Source organism: Aedes aegypti, chromosome 2 (genome assembly GCF_002204515.2).
Source record: "Aedes aegypti strain LVP_AGWG chromosome 2, AaegL5.0 Primary Assembly, whole genome shotgun sequence".
NCBI classification, from domain to species: Eukaryota; Metazoa; Arthropoda; class Insecta; order Diptera; family Culicidae; genus Aedes; species Aedes aegypti.
In genome coordinates this window covers 400,644,855-400,660,521 of record NC_035108.1, presented here as the reverse complement: position 1 = coordinate 400,660,521, position 15,667 = coordinate 400,644,855, and the positions used below count along the sequence as shown (strand labels likewise).

Below are 15,667 nucleotides of genomic sequence, written 5' to 3'. Positions count from 1 at the left end.
GTATATCAGGGTGGCCCATTTTTATGTGAGAACAATCAAACAGTAAAAATTTTAAGTGACACCCTCAAAATGGATCATTTAAACCCCCTGGTGCTACTGTAAAAGTTTGCGCAGAATTTGGCAAGTCTAAAAGAAGCCTGACCGAGCTTGAAGCTTGTATAATAAAAATCGACCAAATCTATGGGAGAAATTATAAAATTGTACAAATATTACATTTTTGTGTGTAACAAGGATCGAATTATATGTCATAGACATAGAAGGATTGCAGTACAATTAAATTTTAATTAAATCGACCTTTTCAACGTGATTGCAGTCTCCATACAACATTTTTTGGTTCTCCCATATGACAATTAAAAGTTTTCTAAATAACGAATAAATTCAATAATAGTAGAAATTTACTGACTACAGCATCATCTATGGTCAAACATGTAATTGGAATTGTTTTTCTCATTAAAAACATCATTATTTGGTCGATACATTCAAACATAAAGGGGCCCAGATAGCCGTAGCGGTAAACGCGCAGCTATATTCAGCATGACCAAGCTGAGGGTCGTGGGTTCGAATCCCACCAGTCGAGGATCTTTTCGGGTTGGAAATTTTCTCGACTTCCCAGGGCATAGAGTATCTTCGTACCTGCCACACGATATACACATGCAAAAATGGTCATTGGCATAGTAAGCTCTCAGTTAATAACTGTGGAAGTGCTCATAAGAACACTAAGCTGAGAAGCAGGCTCTGTCCCAGTGGGGACGTAACGCCAGAAAGAAGAACATTCAAACATCAAGGTCGTTTAGACCCCCACCCCATTACAGTTAGTGGATTTCGCTTAAACTTCCACAGTAGCTTCTGGGGTCTAAATGGACAAATTTAAGAGTGTAGCCTAAAGTTTTCTTAGTTGTGAGCCACCCTATTGGTACATACCGCCATGGCAGTGTCTGCACTCTTGCAGAAGCTGTACAAGCCATTGATGTTCATTGTGTACTTAATAAAGAGCGAATAATCTTGTCGTGATTACCCGTGTTCAATCCTATACTGCATTGGCTACTGCATTTCAGCTTGACTGTGGTCCACAGGTCCATAATGCAGGTTTTGTCGATCTTTAGCTAGATAAGCAAGCACCGATGAACAATGAGTTGCACTTCTCTTTTCTCATACGAAGGTGGTGGCAATTAATTTACATTTGCTGATATAAAAATACATTATGTTCAATACATTGTAAATCGTTTCAGACCGTTCACTTCCGACGCTGCACGCATGCATTGTGCGTAAATTGCTTTGCAAAAGATGTTTAACGACACTCAAGGTATCTTTTACACTTTCATAGCCGTTTTTTTCTGGGTAAACAATTATACCAGCTGTTGTTTGTTTCCTTAGGCGTTTATCATGCATAGGTATGGAATCTATTTACTTTCATCTTCGTTTTGCCACTAACAAGTCGAATAGGTGTTTCTGGAAACGCAAAATTATAGTTTCTTGTAGCATTTTCTCTCGAAAGAGTGATATCCATGAGATGATAACTTATTTCTTCGAAACAGTAAGGGTAATGAACGGCAGCTGCGATTCTATGATTAAATGACTAACGACTTAATGATGATGTAGCAACATATAATTCTATTCAATAATTGAGGAGTGGATCTTTTGCCCATGTCTGGGCACTACTTACGTTATGCATCATTAGCCATCTCTATTCAACACCGAGTCGAGATTAACTCTGTTGAAGGTACAAACATATCATTGACAATTTGGAGACGTTTCAGGAGACTATATGCAGTCTACTGCGGAGACTTCTGTGGAAAGCTCTGAATTCTGAACGAATTTTTATGAAACATTTTCTGAAGAATTATGCTACCGTAGTCATGTGATGTTTTCTGTGAATATCTCTTTGAAATCCTCTATGAATACATGTTTGAAAAATTAAGCTTAGACTTCTGTGGATATTTGAATAAAATATTCTTCAGAAATGCTTACAGGATTTCTTCCTGGAATTTTCCGAGAGATCATCCAGAGATTTTTCAAGGAATCTTGCAAAGATATTCCTGACGTATTTCTGGAGAAATTCCTGAATTCCTGGAGAAATTTCTTGGGTAATTCTTGAAGGGGCTCCTGGACTAATTATAAAGGTATTCTGCTAGAAATTCATAAAATTTCTTTGCAACAACCCTTGACAAATATGTAGAGAAAAAAATCCTAGGAGGAATGTCAGCAAAAATCTGTAAATTGATGTTAGGATAAATTTTTGGAGTAACCTGAAGGAATGCTTGAATGAATTCCTTGTAGAATCCCTGAGAAAAAAAAACTGAAGAAATTTCTAGCGTAATCCAAGGAAAAAACTGGACGAATTTGTTCGAGAATTCCGTGGAGTAATTACAGTACGAATCTTAGGAGAATTTAGTTAAGGAATCTGTGGAGGAAATCCTGAAGAAATTGTTGAAGAAGTTCCTGGCGCAATCCATGCGTGAAGTACTAGAGGTATCCGTAGATGAATTACTGCAAGACTCCCTCGAAGAAAAAAAAAATAAGCTAAATGAATAACAAAGAGAAGAGCTAAGATATTTTCCCTGAAATTTTTTATTCTTAATGGGAACGTTTTCCCATACTAGAAAGGATATTTCAAGTCAAATTACTTGAGTTATCCAACAATCAACACGAACATATGCGTTTTTCAATTCATTCTCACCCCCGATAGAGGCAGTGATAAAGAAAGAGTACAGTCGTGGTTTGTTATAACGACATCGTAAGGGCCCACCGTAGCAGACAAAAGTCGTTATAAAGAATTATTATATCATCAAAATATATTTCAGGGGACCGGAAAACGTCGCAATGGAGAGTTTTTGTCGCTTTAAAATTTGTCGTTATTTTTTTGTTGGGATGTTTGAGCCACTGCATTGGATTGAACATTTGTTGAATTAGCTGTCAATATACGAGCCTATACTGTAATTATACACATTTCTTTCTCTGTTAAAATAATTATCGATGCCCTGTGGTACAATAGTGCAATTTTGTTTTAATTAATCTCTCCATGCCAAAAGCCATGTCCAACATAATGTGCCATTGTTTCCAGCAGTATCAAGTTCTTTAAAACCCCAAAGGAAAAACCTACCTTTCCATAGCTGTTCAAGGGTCCGTTGACCCAGCGGTCCGCTTCGAGCCGGCCTGTCAGCAGGGCTCCCGTATTTGGATCGACATGTTGCCACTCGCGTACCTCCCTTTGAAAGGGACCGCCCCTCAGTGCCGCCACTTGCCCGGCTAGGCCCGCCGATGTCGGCGTCGAAGATGCTGCTGCAGCCACTTCCATGTTGGTTGATCTATTTTTTCCACTTTTGGTCGGGAAGGTGCTAGGACGGGTTGATGGAGCTGGTGGCTGTGCGTGTTCACCGAAATTTCCTCTGGCAAGATGATTGCCTTTTGAAACTGGTTTTCTTATTTTTTTTCTGAAGTGGGTGAACTGCTCTTAATAGGTTCTTCGCAGAATCAGACGTGGGTCCGTTATTCTGAGGACGTGTTGATTGAAATCTTGACAAGTCTGAAAGGAAAGAAATGGAAGAATGGTACAATTAGATAACGATAGAAATGGAGTATGCTTTGCAATAGCTTTGATTCGCTAGATGGCATTATTATAAGACACGAAGCATCGATTCATAGGCAATGGCATTGGCGTAGCTAGGATCTTCCAAAATTTGTTTGGAGGTTCAACAAATATTACTGTAATCATTCATGGAATTGATAGTTATTATTCAAAAGAGATTTTTCTTCACTGAAGAATCTCTATGCTTCCAGATCCATCCAAACATTTCATAAATAGTCTATATGTGATTGATTTCTAAAATATCTGACATTGTTTTGAGAAATTTCAATGAGATTGCTTTGAAAAATTTCTAGCAAAACATTTTTCTGATTGTTTGTATTCAATCATACTGCATTCTAAAGGGCTGAAAATGAATGGCGAGCCTTTAAGCAGAGACACTTACGCTAAACTCGAAAGGGAATTTTTTTTCCGGAAGTAAGGTCACACAAACAACAGTACAGGTCGGACTCGATTATCCGGAGTATCGATTTTTTTTCACTACGGATAGTCCAATCCTCCGGATAATCGAATCACTAAAAGAAGAATTAAAATCTGCGATAAGAAAACTTAAACATTACCGTTTTTCGTTGTTTTGTTTATATGATGCACTGGCCTAGCCAGAAATTATTTCTATTAACATTAGGGGTCATGAGAAGGAAAAAAAAATCTTGACCAGTATACCCAAAAAAAATCCTTTTTAAACCCCCTCTTTTCTTACCTATCCTACAAAACTTCAAAACCATTCATATTGTATATTGCAATACAAAATTATCGCGATAAAAAGTGAAAAACAAGAATACCACAAACTCCGGATAAACGAGTCTAAAATTCAGGATAATTGAATTCCGGATAATCGAGCCACCGGATAATCGAGTCCGACCTGTACATTCAAGCCAGAAATACTCAATAGATTGAAAGAAGAGCCCGCCCTTTTCCCTCGAAATGCTGGCGATAAATAGTTGACAGTTTCACTCTTCCTATCCATCTCGCTTCAATCGGGTACCCTGATGGTCACACTCAACCCAAAATGCATAAAACATTAGGAAGCGTCCACTTATTACGTAATGCTAAAATTGACAATTTTCAACCCCCTTCCCTCTCTGTAACGATTTTTGTGTGAAAGAAATAAAATGTATGTATGAACTGTATCGTTTCCCGAGCAAAGTTGAATACCAAAATGATAACAAGTCTTGTTACCTGGTTATCATCATATGATAACTGATTTTGTTATCACCTTGGCTGAATTAACAGCCAACATAACAAAATTGAGAACTCAAATTTGTTCGTCGAATGACAAAGCAATAGCAAATTGTGTTATCACTGAGTTCAAGTTGATAACTCAATTTGCATCATAATATATTTTTGAATTTTATGGTCTTAAATCAAAGCAAAATTTTGAGAAATGAGTGTTTTGGATTAAAGTTACGCTTCAAATAATTTTACAAAATTATGTATGACGAAAAGTCCACTTTGTTCAATAACACACGCTTTATAAAAATGTTATAGGAAATATGTGTGATAACATATTTTGTTATCAATCTGTTATCGAAAATGTCTGTCACTGATACAGTGATAACAAATGTTTATCATTGATAACATAATATCAAAATGATAACAGCGATAATAAAAGTTGTTGTCATGTTGATATCATCCAGTTATCCGTCTTTGCTCGGGTTGAGTCTACTCCCCCTCCCCCTAGAGCGTAACGTGATTTGTGGTCGGCGCCTTAGAAATATAATCAAATGATATAATCCATCATGGAAGGATCTCATCGGTTTTTTGTTATCCTTGTGTAGTTTTTTGCAGCTGGTCGTCAAGACGAAGTCGTCGAACTCTTTCACCGTTAACTATAAAGTACCATTTGAGCAAGATACTATGAAACACTTCAGCGCGACGTAAACTGTGGTATTAGTGTGAGCTTCTAGAACATGATCACTTGTCTCTTCACTAAAAAAGGTCCTCTTCGTACTTATTACACACAAATTCCAATTGTAATTTTGAATATCATCCGATTGTCTAATGATTTGTTTGAGATAGAACCACTGGAGATTTTTCAAGAAAAAGTACAAGGATTTCGAGGGGTATTATCAGAATTTTCACAGCGAATTGTCTTTAGTATTTTTTTACCGAAATCTTAACTGCAGAAATGCTCTTACATTCTACATAATTTCGGCAAATCTAAACGAACATCTGTAATATTTTTACTTAAGAGCAGTAAAATTAAACACAATTTCGTTAAATGTATTTAGCGAATAGAAAAATCACAAAAGATCTAAAAACTGGTCACAGTGCACAGTAGGGCGGTCCGAAATTTAAAAATGTTTGAAAATCCAATCTCCCTTATATTCCTTACCATCCTTACCATAAAAACAGTGTTCTGTGAAATTTTCAGCTATCTAGGCGGTGATTCAAATGTTACCCAAAGATGATGAAGGATTATATGGAATATCGATTCTCCAATAAATTTTCACCAAAGATTATCCAAGTGTTTACTAAATTATGCTTGCAATTGCACTAGTAATTCTTCTAAGAATGTCTTGTTTTGAGATTTTTTTTCCAAAACCAAAGTAATGGAGAACCAAACACCCGTTTGAGCTGAAAACTTAATTGATTGGTCACTGGCTGGTGGTGACCAATCGATAAGGTTTTCAGCTCAAACGGATGTTTGGTTTTCCAGATCTATGCTCTTGAAAATTTGAGCTTTGGCATCGATTCATCTTCACCTTATATGATTTTACAATTCATTCTTTTCCAAATAATTTGAACTTTTCCAAAAATTTGTACGGAAATTACATTAGATATTGCTTCGGGTTCTAGAAATGGCAGCTTTTTTTTCTAGATGTTTAATTAGGAATTTCATAATTAACTTAACACAATCTCCATATATTAAATTTTCAAAGAGTACTTTACAGTAAAATAATTACTTAGGATTTTTTTTAACTTACTTTATGAATCGAAACTATTTCAAGTTTTCAAGTATATGAATTTTGGGATTAAACCCTAGGAAATCCAAATAAAAACAAAAACAAAATTATAATCAATCAAATACATTTGATCTTCAGAAATTTTTTATGTCCGATAATATTGGATTGGAGCTGCTAAAAATTAACAATTTTTCAGGAGAAAACTCTTGAGAAATTTTTGACGTTAGATATTCATTACAGTACCATTAGAGTTCCAGAAGGAATTATTACTAAACATTACGAGTTACATGAACAAAAAAGATTCAGAAGAACTTATATGGAAATTTTTCGGACAGTTCAACGATGAATTTCTGATTTTTCTATTCTGGTTGTCAACAAATTATTCGATTTAGTCTCTCAAGAATTCACCCTAAATATTATTACTGAGTGCTTTCATTTAGCTTCTGAATTCTCCAAAATGCTAGCAGAAAGCTTTTAAGAATTTGCCAAGGTACCTAGACTATCAAAAGTTCGGATAAAAGAACATGTTTTGGCATAATCAGCTTACTTTTTAAGTAATTAATCGATCTTTACAGTTTATATAAAGTTCGTTTTGAGATGCTCAATGAGAATGATATTTACTTTGAAGTAGGAAAGAAGTTCAATTTAAACTTGTTCTAGTTGTTGATGAGTTCATGAATTACTCTTCCGAGAATCAAGATCTGCTTATAACCGTACTTCTTCTTTCTGGCGTTACGTCCCCACTGGGACAGAGCCTGCTTCTCAGCTTAGTGTTCTTATGAGCACTTCCACAGTTATTAACTGAGAGCTTACTATGCCAATGACCATTTTTGCATGCGTATATCGTGTGGCAGGTACGAAGATACTCTATGCCCTGGGAAGTCGAGAAAATTTCCAACCCGAAAAGACCCTCGACCGGTGGGATTCGAACCCACGACCCTCAGCTTGGTCTTGCTGAATAGCTGCGCGTTTACCGCTACGGCTATCTGGGCCCCAACCGTAAATAACCGTAGTGTTCTATGAATCATCGAAAAAAGTCTCTGAAACTAGATTTAGCTGACCAGTGGGGAGAAGTGGGGAGCTATAATTCGATTTCAATTATCAGATTTCTGGGTTGTTGCATTATCTAGTACCTGTACTATATTTTCCTTAATTTGATTTGACATTGAAAATAATTACACCATGGAAAAACAGGTTTTTAAGAAAATGTTTAAAGAACTGTTGAAGAGTTCTTCTCCATACAATCGAATATTACTAAGGCCATGTAAAAACACCACTTAAATAAACTGTCGCATTTATTCCAAATATGTTTTCTTAACCCAGTTTCAAATATGAGTTGAGAATAAAAAATCAATTCCAAGTAAAAAATTGCACTTTTTTGAACAGGGTGCCAATTTCAATGGCAGTTGACTTCTTTTAGGCGTATAATGTAGTTTATTCTGTAAATCATTGAAATAAATTCTAAAATTTACCGATTACCAAGAAGTTGTAAGATTTTTGAGACTTGATTCAGATTTAGTGATCCCATATTTAGTGAATAGCTGTGTAGTGTAGTGTATCTCTTGTAGTGTAGTGTAGTGTGTAGTCTAGTGTATCTCTTTAGTTTTGGAAACCTATCACAGTAAATGATCAACTTCACCCCGGAATCGAAAACATCAGTTTTTGTTATAAAAAATATGTTTGATGTGATTGAAGCATTTTGTCAAAATTTCCTTTACATAATTCGATAAACATCCAACCAGTACTGGTTTAAAAAATATCTGGATGATAACACTTGCATCCCACCAGATTGTATTGAACAAAATAGCTGAAAAGTGATCAACTTCACCCCAGTTTACGGTGCCAGAAGTGAACTATGGATTTCACTGCTTAAGTACTTAAAAAGTCTGAATTATTGGTTGCTTGGGAATTACACAAAATTTCAGTAGAAAATTTATCTTACCTGTTCCTTAACCGTCATTCAGATACGGAATTCCGTCACTAGGCCTAGCGCCGCCTGTGCATGGATGTTTTATTTTGTAAATATCTTAGGAGCTTGACTACTTAGAAAGATGGCGTCTTCGGCAAAGTTATTCAGTAATTCAAAGGCTATTGTTATCCGAATTATTTGATTCAAAATATTGCCACCAGGTCACAGTGCTCCAAGGGCATAAATTCGTGATCGAAATTGTTTTGCGACCAGAGGTATGGTGTCTTCAGGAAAGTTGGTAGGGATGTAGAAGCCCTTCTTAAGAAAGTATTATTTTTGTGATAAATCCAGCTAGCAGTGAGATAGACATTCACTTTTTATTTGCAAAAGTGAAGATACACCAATGGTGAGTTCTGTTTGATCTTTCGACCTTGACACTTGCTTTTCCCGGGGCAAGCGACGAGGGCAGGATCAAACATGTCGCGCGTCGGTCTCGTCAGTGAAAAAGTGGCGTGATCGGTGAGTTCGGTTGAAGAAAGTGAAAAAGTGCCGCGATCGGTTAGTTCTGTTTGATCTTTCGACCTTGACACTTGCTTTTGCCGGGGCGAGCGACGAGGGCAGGATCAAACATGTCGCGCGTTGTTCTAGTAAGTGAAAAAGTGGCGTGATCGGTGAGTTCGGTTGGAGTAACTGAAAAAGTGCCGCGATCGGTTAGTTCTGTTTGATCCTTCGACCTTGACGCTTGCTCCTGGGCAGTGCGTCAAGAAAGCCCGAACAGTTTTTTTTTATTCTTTTTGGGTCGCGCGCTTATTTATTTATTTTTTTTCCTGAGTGCTTTTTTATAGCCGAGCAAACGAGTGAAGCCGAAAGTGGATTGTGGCTGCTCAGTCAAGGATAACGGATCAATTGGTGAGCTCGTTTCATGCTACTATTTCTAATCTATAAAATATGTATGACTGCACATTCAATCGTTACAATGGTGGGATGTAAATATGATTTTTCAACAAACTATGGATGGTTCGTCACTGTGAGTGTCGACACCAGGCTTGAAAGAAACTCCTCTGTGATGCTAAGAGGAGGCGATTTTGCCGTTTTTCTGAGGAGAAAAAAATAAACTCAAAATTTTCAACACAGATCCTCAAGCGATTCGAGTGAGAGTGCAGAAAAATGCGAGGATTTTTTCAGGCACTCTCTCTCTCTCGTTGCGATGCTCAACATCACTCACACTTCAAAGAAACTCTCGAGTCTGCCGCCCGAACAGACAGTCCTCGGGGAGTTGTGAGTGCACCCTTTTTTGATGGAATTTTACTCGGTTTTTTTTGTGCTGCATCTTCCTCGCTCATTTTTCGTTGCCTCTCTGCTTAGCATTTTTTCGCTCCCTCGCAAAGAGGCAAAAGCAGCACGCTGCTCTAGAGTAAGTCACCGAACTCTGATGATGTTGAGGAGAATTATCAAGCCTGGTCGACACAAACTCTGATTCATGATTTATTTATGTTTAACATTTTTTTTTCAGAACACCTCTTATATACCTTTATTTTTGTAATTAAAAAAACTTTGAAAGGTTCGACACTACAAGTGTAGACTTGCGAAAGGTTCAATTTATTCAACAAACTTTGGATGGTTCGCCACTGTAAGTGTCGGCATAAGAATAAGAGTGTTCTATGATGTCCCAACCAATCGAGTTTTTTGTTTCTTTTCAAATGAGTAAAATATAATAACACATGCTTTCGTCCTGACAGCTGTAGGAATGTTACATTTAGGTATTTGTTCAACAAACTTTGAATGGTTCGTCACCTCAAGTTTCGGCATAATTTTCCTCTACATAGAAATTGTTCATATCAAATGAAAATATTATATTTACGTATAAGCATGTATATATCTCACAAATCATTGTTTATCATGGTCTAATCGCTTATCAAAGTGAATCCTATGACCCAACGATCCTCCCCATTAACAAACATCCCTCCCAGTAACCTTTGTGGAGATGCAGAGGCAAACACGGTCTCCAAAAAGCAAAGGTTACACACTAACATTCCTTCCCCCAATCCCACCTGACTGCAAGGACGTGGCCGGCGCCATTATTGACCCTGTATAAATAGAGGCACTGAATTATGCACACTGAAGAAGATTATGGCCAATCCCAGCCGAACTTCTAGTTGATTCTTTGTGCATTTTCACTGACTTCGGTCAATCACGGAATAGCAACCATTGATATGTGTAGTCAGTCTAAGCTAAGCTAAGCTAAGCTAAGCTAAGCAAAAGTGAAGATACACCAATGGTGTCTTCGGCAAAGTTATAGATAATTTCACTACATGAAAATTTGCTGAATACACTTCACTGCCCATAACTGCATATATGTAACATTCGGCAAAAGTAGGCATTGAGAAAATGGTATACCAAGTGTGCATTTTATGGCAATATGAGAGGAAACAATAACTTCTAAAAATTACCAGGAACCCAATAGTGCTTATATGAGACTGATATTTGTACAACTCATATCGCATACTAGGTGAATAGTCAGAAAATAATTCTGATAGAAATTTCATTGCTATTACATTACGAGGCTCATTTATAATCTCAATGTGACCGTTATGCGGTTATAATTTCCAATGTGACAAAACAACTTGGTATTTTTTACGAATTTTCTAGAACCACGTTTCTCAACAGGGGGTCCGCGGACCCCCGACCAAGTTAGAAGCACGCTGAAACGAATACTTCGCTTTAAGTTGCTCAAAGACAATCCTGCACCACGGTATACACAACAAGGTAGGCTATTCCCACGTGTAAACAACGATTTTCAATCAAAACATGTGTCGTCATTCCTATCGCCAAGCATAGGGCTAGAAGAATAGTAAAAGAGAGCAGGCATTGCTTTCTCTTGTACTCGTTCGAGATTGCGATAGGAATGACGTCACTACCAAGTGTCATTTTTCGGAATATAATACCTTGTTTCTTTTTATAGTGTCCTGCACGGTAATGCTTCCAATAGACGATTTGTCCTTTGAAGGAAACACCACAGTAAGCAACGCCCAGTGGCACAGTCAAAATTCGTTCACGACGACAAGTTTTCCGGACTGACACGGAACTCTTTACCGTGTGGGATCGAAATCCATACACCTAAGAAATGAATCTAAATCCGTCGACTTCATACAAAACGCCTACTATTTGCATGAAGTGCCAATAAGGATGTCCCTCAGTATATTTGAGCAAAGAGATTTAAGATTTTGCCCCCAGGCGGCGCTAGGTGCATAAAACTATTTTGCTTGCAGATATCTCATGATTTTAACTACTTATAAAAATGTCGACAAAGTACAACAGCACGACAGTTCCAAGGTTAAACATTTCCTCATGAATTTCTTTACTGCTATATGCCAATTTCAGAAGCACGAGTATTTCAATTTTTTTTATCAAATTTCCTCATAATGTTATTCTCTAAAGCTTTCCAAACTTCGAAATTAATAAATCGAATAATGCAAATATTTCAAAGAAATTTCAAAAAATACCTTTTTCTTGATGTTTTTTGTATAATATTTGAATTGAGATCAGAATATAAAAAAATCCATAAAAAAAATTCTGACGCAAATTTGGAAATATTTCTAGAGAGTTTTTGAAGAAATCTGCAAAAGAACGTTCAGTAAAACTTTTGAGAAAAGTACATAAATAAAATTGGAGGCAAATTTCTAGCGAAATATTTCAATGATTTATAGATGAATTGCTAAAGGAAGCATTATCTTTTTAGAACTTACAGTTAATTACAGTCATAATTCATTATTGTTTGCATTATTCAGAAAACACAAATTTACCAAACTGAGCCCCTGCTGGTCTCTCATACTCCTACGCCAATGTGCAATGAATTGATCAAGGCTTTGGAAGTGAAAATATTTTCCTCATCGATCAACTAGAGCACGAGCAGCTTAGGTCTTAGCTCTCCCGAAAATTTCTCTATTGCATGCTAGGAAATTGAACTATCATGATTAATGATGTTTTCAGCTTGTTTAGGATGATTCGTAGAAAGATGGGACAGTTGCCAAAAGGAGGCTAGTGCGTGTCGTGGCCTCAGTCTCAGAAGAAGATATAAAGGCCCTTGCTCCGATGACCCGTCGTTTCAGTCGTCTGACGGTTCGATTAAGTGTGGTTTCGAAGGTCAAATTGACCTGATTTGATTGCAATGGTTCGGGTAGTGCCAATTGTGGTTCTCGCTTTAAGTGCAATCTGCGGAGTTCGATGTGAATTTGGATTAGATGTTTCGGCTCCAACTGTTACTGGTGCAATTGCGACTGCAATCGGAAGTGGAATAAGTTCCGTTGTGAGGGCTAACGCCTCTATCAAAGTTGAACCCGGTGCCGATAGTAGTGGTACAATTAATACGCTAATTGTGATTTCAAATAATGTGACCACCCCTATGAACAGATTGCTGGGTAGTATTCTGGCCGGAGCGAGCAACAGAAATGCAAACATTCAAGAACTGTTCAACAACTTTTCCGTTCTGATCAAGAATACTTCAAGTGCGATAGTTGCAGCAAACATGACTGCACAAAATTTGAAAACTGTGACAAAATCCTACTTGTACGAACAAATGATTGGTAACTTGACCGCGTTGAACAATACACTGAAGAATTTATCGAGTGGTCTGGATATGATTCAATCGCAAGTTCAGATGGCAGCAAGTGCACAGTATCCACCTACCATTCTCAATATAACAACGTATTTTAACAAAACTGTGTTGGCAAATCTAACAACACCATTGAGAACTGTTAGGACTTACCTCACCGCAATTGGTTCTACCATCACAACAATTGCTACGGAACGTAGTCAGGCCATCGGTTATCAAACCCAGTTCAACGAAACCATTAGCACAGGAATCCGGAACATCGCAAACGCAGAAGCCAACTTCAACCGCACTGTCATAGAGGTCTACCAAAAAATCACTCAACAGCAGACCAATACCTTCAAAGCAATCAACCAGACTTACGCATCTGTGTTGAACCGAGCTGATTCCTACGGGATCGATATACGCAACTTGACTCAGTTCTTATCAGACATGGTATCGGCGAATGCAAGCTTTACTCAGTTTGTCGAGCTAAGCACCAACTACAGCACGGAGCAGGTCGCCAAAGCTCTCCAGGAACAAACCAACACAGTAACGGATACTCTGCTCAGCGTCATCAACTATGTAACTAACCAGTCCGTCACGAACTCCAGCAGCAATACGGCATCCTGTACTCAGAAAGCCGTACAGCAATTGCAGCAGAATCCGGTGGCCATAAACCGACTGGCTAGCTGTATGCAGTCGGAAGCGAACAGCTTCCGTACGACAACCCAGTTTGTGCAGGTGCAAATGGATGCCGTCAAGAATGCCGCCGCTTCGCTGGCCGTTCAAATGTCCAGAATCTGCCAGCGGGATACTGGACCGTGTACCGTTTACGTGAGTCATAAAGCTAACCTTGATGGAACGTGATCATTAGAGTTTACCCTATTCTTGTAGTTCTTTGCAGCATTTCCGGATCACTCGCAGCGGGTTCAGAACAAAATTTCGGTCGTGGCTGGAGGAGTTAGCAATGATGAGCAAATAGTGACCGGACGGATCGTCGACTGTATCAACGGAGTCAGTAGTGATATTATGGCCAATGCGCAGAATATACGGAGCAAGTTTATAACGTGTTTGAGCAGTGGGATGCGTAAATAAGATAAAGTTTGATATGTAGATTAAACGATGCTTTCAATTCTATTATGTCGAATAATTGTTTCTTTTCCTCCATCGATTCGGCAGAAATGCTTATAAGAACTTTTCGTAAAATTTGTTTTTTCTGAGATTCCTCCTGCAATTATTATAAGGACTGCTATGGGACTCTTCAGGGATTTTCTTCAGATATTGTTCTGGGGAATCTTTCAATAATTTCTCGTTTGATTACTCTTCAAGAGAGCTAGCAAGAGTTTTTAGAAGAATTCCTTCAGAAGAACTAGAAAAAAATATATCTAGCTATATTCAAATAAAAAAATATATATCTATATAGGTATATACTTCCTCAATACAGTTGTCGTGGTATGATAGGCAAACAGTTTCAACACAAAATAAATCGCACTCGCTCTGCACGCGTGTTTAAGTATAAATGAGATGGATAGATGTGGGTTAAGAAAAGGGTCCGCGTGATCTGTGGGGATTTGAATTCAAAACTTGTAACCAACTGAGTTCTTGGGTCCCCAAGTGGCTAGGTAGCTTAGTTGGTAAAGCGCTCGTCTAGCATACAAGAGTCCTGGGTTTAAATCCTAGCCAAGCACGTGGATTTTTTTCATAATTTCATCCATAATTTATCCATTTTTACCACGCGTAATGAGTTAATCAATTTAATAACTATGAGGATTGGATTACCGAAAAAGCTCAATATATGTGTTACTATATCTAAGTATATAACAATTCGTACAATTCCATGAATTCATCTAAATAGAGGTAATTCAAATAGTTCCTTCTTACGATTTTTTGTGTAATTCTACCATCAGTGCATCCAGGAGTTCCTTCAAAGCTATCTGCAGGATGTTTTCGAAGGACTCTTTACAAAAATCTGTAGTTGCGTGCTGCAGGGATCCCTCTTGTAATAACTGTAGTTATTTATTCAGAAAATTTTCTAAGAATACCAGAATTCGCAGGTTTCTCAAGTTTTAGAGAAACTTTGAAGTAAACTTTCCTGCAGGATTCCTACAGAATTGCTCTTGGGAATAGTATATAGATTTCACTTAGAATTCTACCAGGTATTTATGTACATAGAGATGTCTGTATATTTTTTTCAGGATTGGCCATGAAGTTCTTCCAGGGATTCTGTTCTTATAGGTATTCCTACAGATCTTCATGAAGAAATTACTTCAGCATCAACAGATACTTGCAGTGCCATTAAGATGCCGTTAAGATATTCTACAACGGTTTTAGGAGTTAGTTAACTTCCTCAATTTTCATACATAGCAATTATTTCGAGAATTCCATTCCCTGTTTTGAATTTCATCATTCCATTTATTCAGTTAACAACTACCACTTGGTTCAATGTTTTAATTCAGAATTAACTAACCAGGTGTCACACAGACTCCAAAAAATATCGCATGCAGAAGCAAGATATGGAACAACTTTTCGGAGTACAAATATTTGTTTCGTTTGTTTTAGTAATGACTAGAAAAGAAAGCTATGTTCAATAAAATTATATTTAATGAGAATAAGAGATAATGCCTACACTTGAAGTGGCAATCCATCCATAGTTTGTTTGAAAAATATTAAAACGATAA

The 15,667-nt window shown here is 37.5% G+C and overlaps 2 protein-coding genes across 4 annotated transcripts in view; one reads left to right on the top strand and one right to left on the bottom strand.

Moving 5' to 3' along the window:
- The window catches only part of LOC5577896 (serine-rich adhesin for platelets), a 404,297-nt gene that overhangs the window by 106,808 nt on the left and 281,822 nt on the right, over positions 1–15,667 (bottom strand). For all 3 annotated transcript variants that reach the window (XM_021847139.1, XM_021847138.1, XM_021847140.1), the window contains exon 2: positions 3,101–3,523. In XM_021847139.1, the coding sequence (XP_021702831.1) occupies positions 3,101–3,295 (195 nt within the window). In that variant the 5' untranslated portion in view covers positions 3,296–3,523. The remainder of the gene's footprint in view (positions 1–3,100; positions 3,524–15,667) is intronic.
- Positions 12,411–14,129, top strand: LOC5577912. Its single transcript, XM_001656648.2, has 2 exons — positions 12,411–13,823; positions 13,884–14,129. Exons 1-2 carry the CDS (start codon positions 12,567–12,569, stop codon positions 14,082–14,084), a joined length of 1,458 nt encoding a protein of 485 aa, XP_001656698.1. The 5' UTR covers positions 12,411–12,566; the 3' UTR covers positions 14,085–14,129.

Bases quoted from the DNA above. Each gene is read 5' to 3' on its own strand.
- LOC5577912 (XM_001656648.2), top strand. From the start codon at position 12,567: ATGGTTCGGGTAGTGCCAATTGTGGTTCTCGCTTTAAGTGCAATCTGC. The intron at 13,824-13,883 runs GTGAGTCATAAA...CTATTCTTGTAG, and splicing joins CTGGACCGTGTACCGTTTAC to TTCTTTGCAGCATTTCCGGA.